Source organism: Erinaceus europaeus, chromosome 8 (genome assembly GCF_950295315.1).
Source record: "Erinaceus europaeus chromosome 8, mEriEur2.1, whole genome shotgun sequence".
Lineage (NCBI taxonomy): Eukaryota > Metazoa > Chordata > Mammalia > Eulipotyphla > Erinaceidae > Erinaceus > Erinaceus europaeus.
Window position 1 is genome coordinate 31,616,253 of NC_080169.1, and position 15,843 is coordinate 31,632,095.

A 15,843-nucleotide genomic window follows, 5' to 3' on the forward strand; every position below is an offset into this window, starting at 1 on the left:
TGCAGACCTGCTTCACAGCCTGTGAAGTGACTCCCCTGCAGGTGGGGAGCCAGGAGCTTGAACCGGGATCCTTATGCCGGTCCTTGCGCTTTGCTCCACGTGTGCTAAACCTGCTGCGCTACTGCTGGACCCCCAGTGAGTTATCTTCTAGTGCCCTCCCCTTAAATTTTGAATCTCTCAAGTGCATAAACATTTAGGATTGTGCTTCTTGAATAATACTTAGGTATCTTCCTCTGCTTATTTGTATGTCTAGTTATTGCAAACTATATACTGAATGGTGTTGAACAGAATATGTTGAACAGATATGAATTGTTTTTTTTAATGATAAAATGTTGATTTTTAGGGCTCTGAGAAGTGATCCAGCAGGTAGAAAATATGCCTTCCATGTGTGAAACCCATGGATTTGATTTTATTAGCACATGAGAGCACCAAAGGAAAAAAAAACGGATGAGGGTCTAAGGGTTGCAGATTAATGCTTGGTATCTGTTCCTCTCCTTTCTTTCTTTGTTCTAATAATAAAAGATAAAAAAAAAGGGTCCAGAAGATGGCTCACTCTAGTGCATATAGGTTTATTCTTGGCACTGGCTTCTCTTGAATTTGTGTAATCTTGGTTTTATACTTTGTACGGAATGAATCTGTAGGAAGCCTCAAAACTTGGCAGTACCTAGTCTGCAAATTCTATCTCCTCTGAGGATCTTGTCCTGGCTTGGTTTTAGGCTTTGTTAGGGCAGGTCTGAAGTTGGTCTTACTCTGAAGTGTGGGCTTTATTCCTAAAGGATAATGTGTGTGTGTGTGTGTGTGTGTGTGTGTGTGTGTGTGTTATATGCCTGAAGCATTAGAAAAATGTTAGTGTGATCTCTCTACGTTGACTGGGCTGTACTTTCAACATGCACACTGTACTGTTTGACTTCTAGTAGCTCTGTTAATGCTAATGTTAATGTATTGTAGTGGTAGTTGTTGTACCAAATAAACTGCTGTAACTAATAAACCTGTGTAGTCTTATCCTTATATAATGATTCCCAGGATATTTCTACTTGGAATTTGCCTCTTCTTCCTGCCTCCCCTTACCTCTACCATTGACTTTTATGCTGCTTATCCTGTCCTAAAATTTGACCTTTGCCTTTCAGTTTAGTTGGACTGCTATGTTCTATCTGAATTCTAGTTCCACAGAGATGTGGTCAGAAGAATGCTGTAAATTCACAGTTTCATTCTTCTTAGGAATTATAGTTTGTTACTACCGCTTATCCATTAACTGGAAAAAAATTGTCTGTGCCTCATCTATTTTACCAAATTTTATATATGCTTATGAGAAAAGGCTAGCAGATATAAGATAGGCCTAAAATACTAATTATGCTTTTATCAAAAAATATTAGTAGTTTTTCAGGAATATTCTCTTCCAGCTTCTATGAAGCCAACATCACTTTGATACCAAAAGCAGACAGGGACACGAACATAGATGCTAAAATATTGAACAAAATTCTAGCCAACTGAATACAGCAGTTTATTAAAAAGATTGTTCATCATGACCAAGTGGGGTTTATTTCAGGCATGGAAGGTTGGTTTAACATACATAAATCAATCAACATGATCCACCACATCAATAAAGCAAGACCAAAAACAATATGGTCATATCAATAGATGCTGAGAAAACTTTTGACAACATCCAACATAACTTTATGATCAAAACGCTACAAAAATGGGAATAGATGGAAAATTCCTGATGATAGTGGAGTCTACATATAGCAAACTTACAGCCAACATCATACTCAACTGTGAAAAACTAGAAGCATTTCCCCTCAGATCAGGTACTAGACAGGGCTGCCCACTATCACCATTATTATACAACATAGCATTGGAAGTTCTTGCCATAGCAATCAGGAAGGAGAAAGGAACTCAAGGGATACAGATTGGAAGAGAAGAAGTCAAACTCTCCCTATTTCCAGATGAAATGATAGTACACATAGGAAAACCTAAGCAATCTAGCAAGAAGCTCTTGGAAATCATCAGGCAATACAGTAAGGTGTCAGGCTACAAAATTAACATTCAAAAGTCAGTGGCATTCCTCTATGCAAACACTAAGCTAGAAGACGATGAAATCCAGAAATCAGTTCCTTTTACTATAGCAACAAAAAAATAAAATATCTGGGAATAAACCTAACCAAAGAAGTGAAAGAATTGTATATTGAAAATTATGAGTCACTACTCAAGGAAATAGAAAAAGGCACAAAGAAGTGCAAAGATATACGATGTTCATAGGTTGGAAGAACTAACATCATCAAAATGAATATACTACCCAGAGCCATATACAAATCTAATGCAATCCCCATTAATATCTCAACCACATTTTTTAGGAGAACAGAACAAATGCTACAAATGTTTATCTGGAACCAGAAAAGACCTAGAATTGCCAAAACTGTCTTGAGAAGAAAAGAACAGAACTGGAGGTATCACACTCCCAGATCTCAAATTGTATTATAGGGCCACTGTCATCAAAACTGCTTGGTACTGGAATATGAAATGAATAGACACAATGACCACTGGAATAGAATTGAGAGCCCAGAAGTAAGCCCCACACCTATGGACATCTAATCTTTGACAAAGGTGCCCAGACTACTAAATGGGGAAAGCAGAGTCTCTTCAACAAATGGTGTTGGAAAAAATTGGTTGAAACATGCAGAAGAATGAAACTGAACCACTATATTTCACCAAATACAAAAGTAAATTCCAAGTGGATCAAGGACTTGGATGTTAGACCACAAACTATCAGATACTAGAAGAAAATATTGGCAGAAATTTTCCACATAAATTTTAAAGACATCTTCAGTGAAACGAATGCAGTTACAAAGAAAACTAAGGCAAGCATAAGCCTATGGGACTATATCAAATTAAAAAGCTTCTGCACAGCAAAAGAAACCACTATCCAAACCAAGAGACCCCTCACAGAATGAGAGATCTTTACATGCCATACATCAGACAAGAGTTTAATAACCAAAATATATAAAGAGCTTGCCAAACTCAACAAACAAACATATAACACCATCCAAAAATGGACAGAATATTCACCACAGAAGAGATCCAAAAGGCCAAGAAACACACGAAAAAATGCTCCAACTCTTTGATTGTCTGAGAAATGCAAATAAAGACAGCAATGAGATACCACTTCACTCTTGTGAGAATGTCATACATCAGAAAAGGAACCAGCAACAAATACTGGAGATGCTGTGGGATGAAAGGAACCCTCCTGCACTGCTGGTGGGAATGTAAATGGGTTCAACCTCTGTGGAGAGCAGTCTGGAGAACCCTCAGAAGGCTAGAAATGGACCTACCCTATGATCCTGCAACTCCTCTCCTGTGGATATATCCTAAGGAACCCAACACACCCATCCAAATAGATTTGTGTACACATATGTTCTTAGCAGCACAATTTGTAATAGCCAAAATCTGGAAGCAACTCAAGTGTCCAACAATAGATGAGTGGCTGAGCAAGTTGTGGTATATATACACAATGGAATACTACTCAGCTATAAAAATGGTGACTTCACCGTTTTCAGCTGATGCTGGACGGACTTTGAAAAATTCATGTTAAGTGGAATAAGTCAGAAACAGAAGGATGAATATGGGATGATCTCATTCACAGGCAGAAATTGAAAAAAAATCAGAAGAGAAAACACAAGTTGAAACCTGAACTGGAGTTGGTGCATTGCACCAAAGTAAAAGTGGGTGTGGGGGAGAGTACAAGTCCAAGAAGGATGACAGAGACCTAGTGGGGGTTGTATTGTTATGTGGAAAACTGAGAAGTGTTATGTACAAACTATTTTATTTACTGTCAAATGTAAAACATGAATCCCCCAATAAAGCAATTAAAAAATATAGTAGTAGTTTTTGAGCATAGCTTTTCTTTCAACAATTTTTCAGTTAACTGGAATAACTATATCAGAAACTTTAAATTTTTGCATACTCTTATTTCTTTGGTTAACCATGTTGTTTGTTTTTTCACCAGAGCTATCCCTTATATTTGGTGCCTGAACAACCCCACTACTCTCAGCAGCCTTTTTTTTTTTTTTTTTTTACATAGAAGACGAGACAAAGATAGAGTGGGAGAAATAGAGTGAAAAAGGAGACACTGCTTCACAGCCTATCTGGCACTCTACCAGATAAATCACCACCTAGCCTGTGAATTTTATTTTATTTTAATTTTATTTTATTTTATTTTAATTTTTTTAAATCTTTTTTTTTAAAGATTTTTATTTATTTATGAGAAAGATAGGAGGAGAGAGAAAGAAACAGACATCACTCTGGCACATGTGCTGCCAGGGATTGAACTCAGGACCTCATGCTTGAGAGTCCAAAGCTTTATCACTGCGCCACCACCTAGACCACTTGAATTTAGCTGTTATCATAATGTGCTGCAATATAATTTTGATCATGAGAAGCTAATATCTTTAATTTATTCTTTGGATTATATCTTTAGAATACTGTTAGATCTATCTTTAAAAGAATTTAAAAAATATTTTATTTATTCATTTTTTTGTGTGTGTGTGTAGAGACAGAGAGAAACTGAAAGAAAAAGGGGGAAAGAGAGAGAAACCTGCAGCACTACTTGTGAAGCTTTCTCCCTGAAGTAACTTCACTACTTGTGAAGCTTTCTCCCTGATGGCGGGGACTGGGTGCTTTAACCCGGATACTTGCGCACTGTACCATGTATACTCTACCAGAAGCACCACCTTCCAGCCCTTAGAATACTGGGGCGTCTTATGTTAATACTGGATTTTTAGTAAAAGCAAGATGTAACTAATGTAGTATGAGAAGCTTAAGAGGTAAGAGAAGATCTCAGATTCCAATTACGAAAGTGAAGATTGTCGGTGTTTTGAGGAAAAGAAAATGTGAAAAGCAGCATGAGTTCAAAGAAAGGAAGTGAGGGCTCTTTAAGCCAAAAGAAAAGAATGACCTCAAGCCATTACAATTACTGTTCTAATTGTAATCCTAACCAATGGTGACAGGCGGTAATTACTAGTATAACGAAGTAGTCACTAGAAAAAAAATTTCCGGGGGTGGGGGTGGCGGTGGGCAGTGGAACGCCAGGTTGAGTGCACACATTTGCATGTACAAGGACCTGGGTTTGAACCCATGCTCCCCACCTGCACGAACACTTAGTTCATGAGCAGTGAAGGAGACCTTCAGGTCTCTCTCTCTCTCTCCTTCTCTATCTCCCCTCCCCTCTCAATTTCTCTTTGTCTCTATCCAATAAGTACATACATAAATAGGATGCAGAAAAAAAGAGAGAGAGAGAGAGAGAGAGAGAAAAGTTACAAAATTATGACCTGTGGCTTGTGGTTTGTAAAACATTATCTTTTTTAAAAATTTTATATTTACTTATTTATTGGATAGAGACAGCCAGAAATCAAGAGGGAAAGGGGTGATAGAGAGGGAGAGAGAGACACCTGCAGCACTGTGTGACTTGTGAAGCTTTCCCTCTGTAGGTGGGAACCAGGCCCTTGAACCTGGGTCCTTGAGCACTGTAGTATGTGTGCTCAACCAGGTGCACCACCACCCGGCCCCAAAACATATCTGTTAAGGGGGATTGTGGATCAACTTGCCCAATACCCATGACCATCATAGAAGCAATTACCGAAGCCAGAACTCACACCTTCTACACTCTATAAAAAAATATGTCCATATTCCCAGAGTGGAAGAAATGTTAGGAGAAAATGATCAGAGGGCTCTAATTCCATTAGTATCTGGAGAGAGAAGAGGAAAATAAGTTATTTGGAAGTAGTAATAGGTGTAGGTGTGACTTAGGGAGAGAGAAAAAAAAAGGAAAAAAGGGGGGGCAAATAAGTGTAAATATAAATAGTTATAGAAATGATAGTCAACCCAAATTTGTAACCCTGGGATAACTATTATAATTCCTAATGGAGGGAATGGGGATACAGAACACTAGTGGTGGAATTATTAAACCCATGTTATCTCATAATTTTTAAAATCAATAATAAATCATTAATAAAAATTTTAGAAAACATCTGTTAAAATGAACTTTCCCTTTTCTTTTGTTGCCTTCTGTGGTGGTAGCATTTTATCTGTACTTAGTTTCAGATTTCATCCTTAACTGTTTCAGCCAGTATTCCCCACAACAATTTCAGTTGTTTACTGATGGATACTTTTAGAAAATGCAAAGTAATGATTTTACAGCTCTCTATTAACTATAAATACTCATTACAATACAGTTAGAATATTTGGTCCTAGTATCGATAATTTTAGCTTATTATATTTTTTCAACTGTAACTTCACATTTCTTGTTCAGTGTTCGTTCCATGTGCTTCTAAAAATAATCACAGCTTCCCTTTTGACCTACACAGAATCAACTTGAACACTGTATGTATTTCCTCTTTCAGCCACAAGATGGCCACAAAAACCAACATTTGCAGAAGTAATTTCTCCACTTAGACTAATGATTTGTTTTACATGTAATTGTTTTATTTTACTATAATCCTCATTTTTTCCTTTGCTATTTTCAGTCAGAGTTGATAAGAAGTAAACATCACTTTAGGAAATGGACATTTTAAAATGCATTTTCCCTTTTTAATTTAATTTTTATTTATAAAATGGAAATATTGACAAGGACATAGGATAAGAGGGGTGCAATTCCACACAATTCTTACCACCAGAACTCCATATCCAATCCCCTCCCTTGAAAGCTTTCCTATTTTTTATAACTGGGAGTGTGGACCCAGGATCATTACGGGGTGCAGAAGGTGGAAGGTCTGGCTTCTGTAATTGCTTCTCTGCTGAACATGGGCATTGGCAGATCAAATTGATGAGGTTTACAGTTAACAATATTTATACACTTTTCCCATATTTGGGAGCTATTCTCTTTCCTTATACAACTTTCTAGCCCTTTTTCCAACTATGACACCATCTCCCCAGACAATACTTTGAGTCCACCTTCATGCTAGTTGTCAGGCTCAGGCAAAAACTAGTGAAGTCATGGACCCCCTTGGAATATACCTAAAATAGACCTACTAGCTTTTTCCAAAATGGAGACCCTCAGGTTCTTGCCCTTAGGTTCATAATTAGTCAAAAATTTGTTCTGCTTTATATTGTAATTCTTTTTCAGCCACTAGGTTCCGGATGTTACCATAATGCCAACCTGATTTCCCTGGGCAGATGACCCCACCAATGTGTCCCAGAGCTCCACCTCCCCAAAGCATTTTTCCTTTTGATTGTTACTATGATCTCTTTATAGCTATTTCACCTAATTAAAAAATTAAGCACACCTCTTTTCCTTTGTAGAGTATTGTTTTTGTTATTTTATTTTAGAATCTTTCTCTGCTTTATCTCTAAGCTAAAGACAAAGTGTGCATTTAAAGACAAATGGTGTACTTACATTGGGAAACTCCATTATAAAATCATAAGCATTTGCTTCCTTTGCTGCTTTCTCAATTTCTTCATTGGTCACGCCATCTCGACCATATTTAATATTGTTATTAATGGTAGTCCCAAACAAAACAGGCTCTTGGCTGACAACTCCAATATATTCTCGATAGTGTCGAACATTTAAAGTTTTGATGTCATTACCATCCACTGTAATCTGCTAGTCCAAAGAAATGTGTCATGTTTTCATCCCTTTACTGTAGTGGCTTTAGAGTTTTTTTTTTTTTTTTTAATTAATCCAATACATATACTGAGATGAGTATTTCTGGAATCACAGATGGACTATATTTTGACAAAACATATCATGTATTTTTTCTCAATAAATTTTTTCCTGTAGATGAGAACTAATAAAAATATCTCAAAAATTATATTACAGTTTTGCCAAAACACGTGAATATCTTTATCTGATAATCTACAAATTAGACATTTTATAGATATTTACACTAGTAGTCAGAAATATTTGCATATAGACTTTAGTTATATTACTTTAAGGCTGATATGACCTTAAAACATTTTTCTAGGAAATGCCTTTTTCTCACTTCAACAATCACTCCCTTAAAAAAGACAAGCATGTCTTCCAGTCATTGTTATAAATAATAATAAGTATATACTGTTTTCTCCATAAACAGTACAGTTAGTTACTTGTTAACCAATATATTTCAATAAATAGTTTGACAATTAATATCTCCCTTTCACCAACTTTAACATTTTGTCTGGGAATAGATTTTTTTCTTTTTTCTTTTTTTGTCTCCAAGATTATCGCTGGGGCTCTGTGCCTCCACTAGGAGTCCATTGCCCCTGCGGCCATTTTTTCAATATTCTGGATAGGACAGAGAGAAATTGAGAGAAGAGGGGGGAAACAGAGAGGCAGAAAGACACAAGCCTGCAGACCTGCTTCACTGCTTGTGAAGTGATGCCCCTGCAGGTGGGGAGCCCGGGGCTCTAACCAGGATCCTTGTGCTTCCTACTATGCGCGCTTAACCTGGTGTGCCACCTCCTGGGCATAGATTTTTCTATGCAACTATAATATATATTGAATGCTTATCCAATAATTTATTTGTTCAATAATAATATGAACATATGAGTCCAGCTCACTAAAAAAATGAAGACTTTAGATAATCAAACTAAATGAAACCAGGTTCAAGGAAAGTAGACTTTCTTTTAAATGTAACAGTGGGAGGGTTGGGCGGTAGTGCAGCAGGTTAAGTGCATGTGGTGCAAAGCACAACGACTGGCGATAAGAATCCCGGTTTGAGGCTCTACTCCCCCAGCTGCAGGGGGGGTGGCTTCAAAAGTGGTGAAACAGGTTTGTAGGTATCTATCCTTCTCTCCCCCATCCTTCTCCCCTCCTTGATTTCTCTCTGTCCTATCCAACAACAACAGCAATGGCAACAATAACATTAACAACAATAAGAACAAGGACAACAAAATAGGAAAAATGGCCTCTAGGAGCAGTGGATTCATAGTGCAGGCACTGAGCCCCAGCAATAACCCTGGAGGAAAAAAAAAAGGAACAGTGGAGGTGTTGGGGAAGTGACTATAGATAGAACATATTAACCTGAGCTGAATTGTTGTCACTGCAGAAAGACAAGAAAGTCAAAACCAAATAGATTATACTAAACAGCAGAGTCTTCTGATTTCTTCTCTTTCATAATAAACAAAGTAATAGTTGAAAATGGAACAGAAGAGGGGCATTAGGCCTCTGTGACTACAAAGTTTGTCTCTATGTTACTTACAAGATTGATAAAGTTAAATACAACTCCAATTCTACATAACAGAAAAGCAGCGAGTAAGTAATTTTTCTATTCTGTTTTGTTTTGTGAAACTAAAACTCTAAGTTATGGACACTACAAGTTATCATCATATATGTAATTTTTCAACGAGAGTGATTGCAATGAGATAGACATAGATAGACAGACAGACAGATAGATAGATAGAGAGATAGGTAGATAGATATGAACCAGGTCACTTAATAGTTTTGGCTTATGGTGCTGCTGGGGATTGAACCTGGGACTTCAGAGCCTCAGGGATGAAAACATTCTGCATAATCATTATGCTATTTCTGCAGCCCTATGATGTTATTTTCATCTATAGCATTTATTATTTTCTAACATTCTACATCATTTTTTTACTTAATGTCTGTCTCTGTCGAGGAAGACAGATTTTTATTCTTTGTTCACCAGTGTATCACCAGTGTCCAGAACAGTATCTGGCACATAGTATGTACTCAATATATATTATTTGATGAATGAATGAATATACAGGAAATAACAAAATGCTGATGTAACTGTAAATTCCTTGTAATATGCAGGATTTCCAAACCCCATAGTTTGTATTGTACATAGTTTTGCTAGCTTCACTTACAAAGCCGTCTTCAGGATCATACAACCTCTGTAGAAGTTGAACTGCTGTACTCTTCCCACTGCCATTGGGGCCAACTAATGCCACTGTCTCTCCAGACTTAATTTTGAGATTCAGACCTTTTAGAATCTATTGGAATATATGGAGGGGGGAGTTCCATAAAACTACTATAAATGAGAATATGTTTACATATTTCCAGAAGTCTAATGTATAATTATAAACAAAGAATTTCTTCAGAGACATTTTCGAAGTTTAGATCTTGTTATGTTTGTTAAATGTACACATATGAAATAGACTACACAATATTGGGAAACAATAGTAAAATAATCTCATATAAAAATATGATTAATTGGGGAGAATACAGATCCTGGAAAAGAATGACAGAGGACCTAGTGGGGGTTGTATTGTTATGTGGAAAACTGAGAAATGTTATGCATCTACAAACTATTGTATTTACTGTCAAATGTAAAACACTAATTACCCAATAAAGGAAAAAAAGAATGTTAATTAAGAACATTCAAAAATATTAATCATACCAAATCTGATATTTTAAGGTGAAATATTTTTTACTAGTTTAATGACTATCAAGTTAGTGAAAATCAGATCTAAAAAATATGTAACAGTTAAATGAAACCTTGCCAGATATTTCATATATTAAGGAAGCCTCTTTTTAAGAACAATGCAAAATATATTCCAAAGTAAAATACTAGGAAGAAACCTTAGAGATTTCTATAGATGAGATTCCCACCCTAGACACCTCCTCTCTCTATCTCTAATGGGAAATCTCACCTGGAACTCCACACCTATGGACAACTAATTATTGACAAGGGGGCCCCAAAACATTAAATGGTGAAAGTCTCTTCAACAAATGGTGATGGAAAAACTGGATCGAAACATGCAAACAAATGAAATTGGACCATCACATATCACCATGCTGTGCATAAAAGTCAACTCCAAGTGAATCAAAGGCATAGATATTAGGCCTTAAGTTATCAAATATACTGAAGAAAACATTGGCAGAACACATCACAATCTATGCTTAAAAAAAAAAAACCTTCAAAGATTCAAAGAGTAATAATAATAAAATAAAACCCAAACATAATTAAGTGGGGCTACAGCAAATTGAAAAGCTTCTGAATAGCAAAGGCTATCATCACCCAAACAGAAAGACACTACAGTGTGGGAGAGGGTCTTTACATAATATCAAATAAGGGACTAATAACCAAAATACATAAAGAGCTCAGTAAACTTAGTAATAAAAATACAAACAATCCAGGCTTCTGGGTGGAAGCGCACTGGGTTAAGCACACATGGTACGAAGTTTAAGGACCTGTGCAAGGATCCCGGTTCAAGCCCCTGGTTCCCCACCTGTGTGTGAGGGGGTGTCACTTCGCAAACGGTGAAGCAGGTCTGCAGGTGTCTATCTTTCTCTCTCCCTCCTTATCTTCCCCTTCCCTCTCAATTTCTCTCTGTCCTATCCAAATAATAATAAAAAAAAATGGCCATAAGAGTAGCAGATTTGCAGTGCAGGAACTGAGCCTCAGTGAATACAATGAAGGGAAAAACACAAAAACAACAAACAATCCTACTAGAATATGGGGCAAGGACATAGACAAGGATGAGATCCAGAGGGACAACAGATACAACAAAAGATTCTCAAAGTCACTGATTATCAGAGAACTTCAAATAAAGAACAATGAGATACCATTTTACACCTTGAGAATATTATACAGTAGAAAGGACAGTAACAACAGATGTTAGAGAGAATGTAGGAAAAAAATGGACTCTTCTGTATTGCTGGTGGGAGTGTAAATTGGTCCAGTATCTGTAGCAAATAGCTGAAGATTTCTGAGGACACTAGAAATGGACCATAAATCTCTCTCCTGGGTATTTACCGAAAGGAAACATAAATATCTATCAGGAGAGAGCTATGTGTTCCTATGTCTGTAACAGCATAATTTTTAATAGCCAAAACAAGGAAGCAACCCAGATATCTACCAACAGCTGAGTGTCTATAAAAAAAAAGGTGATATATACACAGGATGGAATATTACTCAGCTGTTAAAAATGATGAAGTCATCTTCTTTGTTTCATCATAGATGGAATTTGAAGACATCATGTTAAGTTTGATGTGATAAATAAAGGACAGAGGCCAGGGGGTAGTGCAGCGGGTTAAGTGCACATGGCACAAAGCACAAGGACCAGCATTAGGATCCTGGTTTGAGCCCCTGGCTCCTCACCTGCAGGGTTCGATTCATTCACAAGTGGTGAAGTAGGTCTGTAGGTGTTTATCTTTCTCTCCCTCTCTCTGTCTTCCCCTCCTCTCCCAATTTCTCTCTGTCCTATCCAACAACAATGACAACAGTAACAACAACAATAGTAATAACAATGATAAACAACAAGGGCAACAAAAGGAAAAATAAACATAAAAAGAAAAGGACCAATACCAAATAATCTCCCTTATATGTGGGACTTAATATATAGGTATAACAAAATGAAAAATTGACTGGCTAAGGTGTATTGCATGATAGAAAAGGACTCTGGGGAAGATGGGAGAGGGAGGGGTTGATGAGAACTTTGGGGACCTGGTGTATAATGAAACTACACCTGTGTCGATGACTATACTGTAAACCATTAGCTCCTCCAATACAAAATTTAAAAAATTACTTTATTAATGAGGGGAGAAGAGACAATTATTCTTGAACATGAAAAATAAGTTTTTCTTTTTTTAAAATATTTATTCCCTTTTGTTGACCTTGTTTTTTTTTATTGTTGTTGTCATTGTTGGATAGGACAGAGAGAAATTGAGTGAGGAGGGGAAGACAGAGAAGGGGAGAGACAGACACCTACAGACCTGCTTCACCGTGAAGTGACACCCCTGCAGGTGGGGAGCCAGGGGCTTGAACCGGGATCCTTATGCCAGTCCTTGCACTTTGCACCATGTGCTTAACCTGCTGCGCTACCGCCCGACTCCCGAAAAATAAGTTTTTCATTAACTCATGTTGACACGAGTATTTATTGTCCTATGGATCTGTAATGTGAGAGAAACATCATAAATAATTATAATAAATAATATATAAATAATAATTCTTTCTTATTGACAATAGCAATAACATTAAGAAACTCAATGATATTTGCTTGAATTTATATATATTCATCACCAAACATGAGAATCTCTTCTTGGAATTCTCTCACTTTGATGTCCCCATTTGTGAAAAACAAAAAACAAAAGCAGGCTTTATTTATGTAAAATATAAGACCTTAAAGGACAAAGCAGTGAAAAAATTTTCTAGAAGAGGCAAGAAATCAGTGAGACTATAGAAGCTGGTACCTACTTTTACTAAAGGGTAAGTTTCTGTTTTTTCTTTCTTGGAAAACTTTGTTTTATTTATTTATTTAACATGAGTAGACTCCCTCTCATCCCAGCAATGATTAATTCTATACCTCAAGAAAAGTGTAGGCGTGAAAAGTTCTTTCCCATACAATATACAATTGCTGCTTAAATTTCCAGGAAATTTCAAATCAAATACAGTTATAAAATATTGAAATACTTCTTAGGAAAATAGTAGATGACAGCACTACTCTAACAATGATAATTTAATATATATTAAAAGGAGCTTTAAAGTAATTTTTAAGATTTACAGAAAGATAGGAATAAGTAGATTTTTTTTTTTCATACAGGTTCTAAAGGGGTATGTTTGGATACTTTAAAAGGCATTAGAAGTTAGGAAAAATCCCTGGGTGGAGGGTGAGGGTAGCTTCACTGGGGAAAGGTCACAGACCTTTGTTGGTGGGAATGGTGCTAATACACACTCCTATTAACTTATAGTCTCACAAATCACTATTTAATTAATATGAGAGGGGATAAACAAATTGAATGTCTCAAACTTTGATGCATAGACCATACCTCTAAGTATATAATCCTCCAAATCTAAGCACTTAAGATTTCAAATTGGTAATTAGATTGAATTTTAACAGTGGGCTCAAATTGTTATACATTTCTAATTATGATTTTTTTCTTTGAATATAAAATCACCTATAAGCTTAGACCAAGAAGAACAGAAGAAACTGGTGACAATACTTTATAAGATATAGCTATAATTAAATACCATTAAAGGACATAAAATATGGTGAGGTCTTGTATGTATGATACAGAAAATCCTAACAATGGGATTTTCAAAGTTAAAACCCAATTGCCAAATAATCTGGTTATAGCAATAACTATCTATTGCCTTCTTAAACCCTAAGACAGCAGGAACCTTCCCCATTGTCTATAAAACCCATATTTCTCCCAGTCCTGGTACCTCTGGGGTGGGGCTCACTTTCCTGCATGCTTCTCTCAATTCATACCATTGATACTTCATCTGCTGATCTCAGCCTCATCAATGAGACTAGTACCACCTCAGCACGCTTCAGTTCGGACTGTGTTCAGGGATGTCAGGTGTATAATGTCAATCCCCCTAGCTTCATTACTCTGGTGAGACCTATCCTAGCTCATAGGACTCCTTAATTTTACTGGGGGGGGGGTACACTTCTGAACAAAGCCTCAAAACCTAGATATAGACTAAGGTCCATGAGACAGGGCATATGCACACATGTATCCATAAATTAGGGGAAAATATATACCTTAAAGCGAAAGTGCACAATAGTTTGCAGTGAGTCAAAAAATGCAGCAAGTAGAGAGACCTAAAAATAACACCATAAAGTACCTAATGAAATAGTCTGTACTTAGACCTAGATACCCTCCTCATCTACTTCCTATTTCACTTTGAAAATGAACCTTGTCAGACAAAGTAAGGACTACAAAAGCTGGGTAAGGGCAAGAGACTGGCATACTTTAATGACAACTCTATGGTCACTACCAGCCCACCCCATCACTTGGGGCCCTATTTAGGGAGCTCTGGGATTTCAACACAGACTTGGTGGACCTAGATCTCTAAAAGATCCCTCTCGCCATTTTCACTGGTCATCACCATCAGGAGCAATATAATGGACCCCATTGTGGGCCCCTATAGGACCTTGCCCTCTGTGTGGATCAACCATGGTAGGGACTGTTCCATTCTCAGAAGGGAGGCTGCACAACATACTCTACCACTCGAAGAAGATGGGTCCTAAAATTAGTGCAGCCTGGAATGTTCCTAGCCATGACCACAGAATGAGAGTTCAGACCTATAGGAATGCAGAAGTCACACAGGCTCCTGCGGTGAATATGGGCCCCAGATCAAATCAATGGGGTTTCCAGTTAACAATATTTATATACTTTCCCCATATTTGGGAGCTGCTCTCTTTCCTGATCCTGCTTTCTAGTCCTTTTTCCAAGTCTGACACCATCTTCCCACACAATATCCTGGGTCTACCTCATATCAGCTGTCAGGCTCAGGCAAAAACTAGTAAAGTCATGTCAGTAAAGTAAAGTAAAGTAAAGTAACTAGTAAAGTAGCTAGTAAAGTCTGTCAGGCTCAGACAAAAACTAGTAAAGTCATGGGCCCCTAGGAATATACCTAAAATAGACCTACTATTTTTTTTTAATGGAGACCCACAAATCTTCATCTGCAATATTCTTTCCTCTAGGATCATTGCTAGTCAACAATTAGTTCTGCTTTACATCTTACCCACTATGTGTGCTTAACCTACTGTGCCTGACCCCCCCGTACTTTATATGTTAACTCTTTGTCAGCCACCAGGTTCCAGAGGCTACCATGATGCCAACCTGACTTCCCTGGACAGACAACCCCACCAATGTGTTCTGGAACCCCACCTCTGCAGAGCCCCGCCCCAATAGGGAAAGAGAGAGACAGGCTGGGAGTATGGATTGATCTGTCAATGCCCATGTTCAGAGGGGAAGCAATTACAGAAGCCAGACCTTCCACCTTTTGCACCCCATAATGACCCTGGGTTCATACTCCCAGATGGTTAAAGAATAGAAAAGCTTTCAAAGGAGGGGATTGGATATGGAGTTCTGGTGGTGGGAATTGTGTGGAACTGTACCTCTCTTATCCTGTTGGTTGTCAATGTTTCCATTTTATAAATAAAAATTTTAAAAAGGGTATC

General features: G+C 37.3%; 1 protein-coding gene across 1 annotated transcript in view; it reads right to left on the reverse strand.

Moving 5' to 3' along the window:
- Positions 1-15,843, reverse strand: part of ABCB5 (ATP binding cassette subfamily B member 5) — a 138,212-nt gene that overhangs the window by 97,970 nt on the left and 24,399 nt on the right. Inside the window, exons 11-12 of the mRNA XM_060196112.1 lie at positions 9,796-9,921; positions 7,385-7,588 (exon numbers count right to left, since the gene is read on the reverse strand). Of these exons, the coding sequence (XP_060052095.1) occupies positions 7,385-7,588; positions 9,796-9,921 (330 nt within the window). The remainder of the gene's footprint in view (positions 1-7,384; positions 7,589-9,795; positions 9,922-15,843) is intronic.